The 4,442-nt window shown below is 36.3% G+C and overlaps 1 protein-coding gene across 1 annotated transcript; it reads left to right on the top strand.

Annotated features, from left to right (window-relative positions):
• Window positions 1-814: 814 nt before the first annotated feature.
• LOC147958796 (uncharacterized) lies at window positions 815-1,635 on the top strand. The gene is given in 2 exon segments (XM_087532312.1): window positions 815-868; window positions 1,078-1,635. Coding segments are annotated over 2 exon segments (612 nt in total).
• The last annotated feature ends 2,807 nt before the right edge of the window (window positions 1,636-4,442 follow it).

The raw sequence follows: 4,442 nt of genomic DNA, 5'->3' as shown, positions 1-4,442 counted from the left end.
TTTTAGTCAGTTTTTTCCAAAATAAAAGTCTAATCCAAGAATTTGAAAATACTTCATGAAAAAGGAAAAAATTCTTGATTTGCCATTTTTATAAGTTGTTTGTGAATTTTCTAATATGTTCGAGAAATATATAAAAATATCAATAAAGTTTTTGAAAACAATAATTATTTTTGCAAAAATATTCCCGGAATTTAATAAATCTTAAAAAAGTTTGTCAATTTAATAATTATTTCTGAATTTTATCTTTTTAAATATTAAAGTAAGGTGTGTCTGTTTTTATAAATGTTCACAGATTTGGAGATATCCACAAATTTTAAATTGGTGATGAATTTTAATAATTCAAGAATTTAAATGGAAAATAACAAAATAACAAAGAAGAAAAGGTATAGAAAAACAAAAAACAAACAGGAAAAGACATAAAACCAGTAGCGAAAATATACAAAAAAGGAAAATCAGATGTAGAACCTTCTAGAAGTGGCCTAAGCCAGGCGGCAAAAAGGAAAGATGGTTGTAATAGGCCAGTCAAATAGCGCCCACGGCGACGAAAGTCCATGTTTGGGCCCGTGCATGACGTTCCACACGGAATAGGAATTCGGGTGCGGCATGTTTGGTAAATGTTTTTGGGTGAAGGGAATAGTTGCAGCCGGGGCCTAGTACATATGGTGGCAAAAAAGTGAGATCATTAAAGGATAGCAGGTTGCTCCAGTTTCGCCATTTCGCATGTCTACATATAGCCTACCTTTGTGCATGAAGCTTCAGTACAGAGGTATGCAAGTAGATACCCGTTGCCCTGTTTGTTTTCGGTTAGATGAGGATGGCGGACATTGCTTCATTAAGTGCAAGAAGGTTAAGGATGTGTGGAGGAAAGGTCAGCTGGAGCATGTTAGAGTGCAGATTTTGTCTTGTGCAGATGCTTTGGGGTGTATGGAAATAATTATGAACCTTAACGAAGAAGAAAAACTTAAATCTTGCCTACTCCTTTGGTATTGGTGGCATGAAAGGAATAAAGCAAATGCAGGAGATAATATTAGATCCTCTGATGAAATCTGTCACTCCATTAATTATCTTTTTATGCAGATTTTTAAGGTTAACAAAATAGGAGGAAGGCCAAAGCAACAACAAAATGAAAAATGGTCCAGGCCTCCACCGGAAATCTTGAAAATCAATACAGACGGTGCATTTCTGAAAGAAACAAAAAGGGGAGGGCGGGGCTTTGTAATCAGAGATGATTGTGGTATGTTGATGGCCGCTGGAGCAGGTAGTCTGGAGCGAGTCTCGGATGCGCTTCATTCAGAGGCTTTGGCGATGCTTTATGCCATAAACACAACCATCCAAATAGGATGTAATCGAGTAATTATGGAGACGGATTTTGTACAGTTGAAGAACGCAGTTTGCACTGAAAGAATATGATATGTCGACTCTGGGAGCTGTTTTTAAGACATCAAGTTCCAATTGCGTGTGAGATTTACTGAAGCTTCTGTTGTATCATGTCCCAGAATTTGTAATATGGTAGCGCGCTGTTTAGCAGCACATGGTGCTAAGTTGGAAGCTGGCACATGTGAGACTTGGCTTGGCCAGTTTCTAGACTTTGTAAATGATGTCGTAGCTGGAGATCTGTCCAGCACTGGTATATAATGGAATGCAATCGTGTTCCTTTCAAATAAAAAAAAGAACAGCTTTCGCCATTCAGCTTTTCACGCAAATCACTCTACCAAGCGTGTAAGGATTACCACATGAAATATCATGGACAAAACCACCAAGAGGTTTTTACAAACTGAATATCGAGACTATATTTTTTGGGAATGGGACTGGTTCCACTGGAGCAGTTATTTGCAATGATCAGGGTGAGACCATAGCAGGAACAACTGAGAAAATATTTAATGTGCTTAGCCCGACGACAACAGAGGCCCGAGCGCTTGAAAAGGGGCTGACTATGGTGGATCAGTTGGGATGTTCTCGGGCGTTTCCTATTTGACCGCTTTGCGTCAAACTGCCGGCGCTACGCACATGCGAGCGACCGTGCAGCGACGCTATGGGCAACCCCAGTTATGTAGACGACAACCCAACTAGCCAGCCGGTTTTGGAAACCTTCTAGAACGTTCCCTGAACCGGTTTTTGTTTCTTTGACCAGTTTTCTGTCTTTTTTTTTTGTTTCTGTTGCTTTTTCTTCTATCTTTTCTTTTTTCCGTTTTCCGTTTCTTTTTTCCTCTTTTCTTTTCAAGGTTATTTTATCTTTTTTTTAAACTAAGTTCATCTTTGAAAATTGTTCTTAATTTTCGAAAAATGTTCTTGCTTTTAAAAAACGTTTGAAATTTCAAAAAATGACCTTTTTTTTAAAATGTTCATAAATTCAAAAATGTTCGCGACTTTCAACAGATGTTCTTATTTTAAACAAAAAATATTCGAAATCCTTTTTTCAAAATTTTCACGACATTTCAAAAGATGTTCACGCGTTACAAAACTAGTTCCCATTTTCAAAAATTGTTCGCAAATTGCAAAAAATGTTAATGTTTTGATTATTTCGGAGTTTCAGAAAATATCCAAGTTTCATAAATTGTTCACAAGTTTCAAAAAATGTTCGTGTTTTCAAACTTTTCTCATGAATTTCAAAATATGTCCACGTCTTCAAATTTTGGTTTATGTTTCCTTTTTTCTTTTTCTGATTCTTTTTCTTTTATGTTTCTTTTCTATTTTTCTTTTTAATTTTATATTATTTTCAGAAAGAAAGTTTGGAATTTTTGTAAAATGTACGTGCGTTTATAAACATATCAGAATACAAAATTTTAGTGATTATGTTCATAAATTCAAAAAAAATTGTATTTAACAAAATTTGTTCATGCATTGAAAAATCGTTTTTAAAAGTTATTTTTTTCTGAAAACTGTTCACAAATTTCAAAGAAATGTTCTAGCTTATTAAAGATGACAAAATTGAGGGTACTTTTTTTAAAATTTTGTTCATAATTTCAAAAAATGTTCGCGTATTAAAACAATTGTTTATGTTTTTTCAAAAAAATGTTCGGAATGTTTCTGCTCAAAAAATTCAAAACTTCCCAAAACTTGTATGGTATTTCAAAAAATGTTCCTGTTTAAAAAAATTTGTTCAAAAATTTAAAAAATTGTTTATGTTTTCATTTTTTGGAGTTTCCAAAAATGTTCCCGTTTAAAAAGCTTCACAAATTTCAAATAAATGTTCGTGTTTTCTAATTTTGGTCGGGAGTTTAAAGAATGTTTGTGTTTGCCCAATTCTCTTTTGGAATTTGAAAAAATTTCCCTGTTTTGAAAAAAAAATTGTTTGTGATTTCGAAAATTGTTCCTGCTTTTCTAAGAGAAATCAGTTTTTCTAAAGCAATTCGCCAATTTGAAAAGTGTTTGCATTCACAAAACACTCAGTTTAAAAAAATCATTCAGAATATGCTGAAAATAATTCGGATCTGCTCTGTGGGGTTGATTCTTACAAATGGACGCCCCAAACTTGTCAGTAACGCGCGCTAGGTCAGTTGGTGGCCCCGCCTGATCTGTAGCATGAGGTTTCAATTCCCAGCTATGTTGATTTTTTGTTATACCACAGTACAAGTTTGCTGGCAGTCATGGGCCGGCCCAGTCGGAGATCGCCTATGCGAAACGATGCCATTTTGCCGCAGAGAGCGGCGCATAGGACGTCCCATGTTCTCGAGTCATTGTTGAATCAGATTCTATGGAGCCTGTCCAATTATGCACTGGTGAGAAGGAAGTCATGACTCCATATACAGAAATTTTGGCGAATTGTCTTATTATATCTCAAAGGATGGGAAACACTGTCCAAGAGATGCAAACAGCGTGGCTCATACTATTGCAAGGCATGCTTTTGATTCAGACTCTAGTTCATCTTGGGATGGAGATCCTCCCAATTCTGTTATGCCTTATGTAATATAGACGATGTAACTATTTTGAACTTGCAATAAAAAGTCACCAGTCATTTTCTTTCAAAAACAATTATTTATCCTTTCCCATCTTTGTTTTGCATCAGATCTTTATTTATTTATTTGTTGTGCTCAGAGTTTGTAACTATTCTAGAAAAGTTGCACCAAGTCTCAAATGTTGTGTTTTTAAGCGTAACTTCCGAACACCTCAATTCTCCCCTATAACTATATGCATGTATTAGAATAATTCATCTCGTCTCATGTGCACTCAGCCCTTCAATTACATGCATGTGCTTTTCTTTCCTCCAAAGAAAGAAAAGGCGACTCGCCGCCGCCGCCAGTAGTCTCCCTCGCCGCTGCCCTCCGTTGGCTCCCTGTCATCGGCGACCATAGTTGTCCGTGGTGAGGGGGGTCGCCGGATCCATGCGTGTAGATAGTTTTAAGACTCTCGTAGTTTAGGTTTTTAGGTTATTCATCGTCGTGGCTTCGGCGGCGTCAATGGCGGTGTTGAATAAAGATTCTTTTGATCCTTCTCCGATGAGG

Source organism: Triticum urartu, chromosome 7A (assembly GCF_056163025.1).
Source record: "Triticum urartu cultivar PI428250 chromosome 7A, HENAU_Tu73, whole genome shotgun sequence".
NCBI classification, from domain to species: Eukaryota; Viridiplantae; Streptophyta; class Magnoliopsida; order Poales; family Poaceae; genus Triticum; species Triticum urartu.
This window is presented reverse-complemented; position numbering and strand designations above follow the sequence as displayed.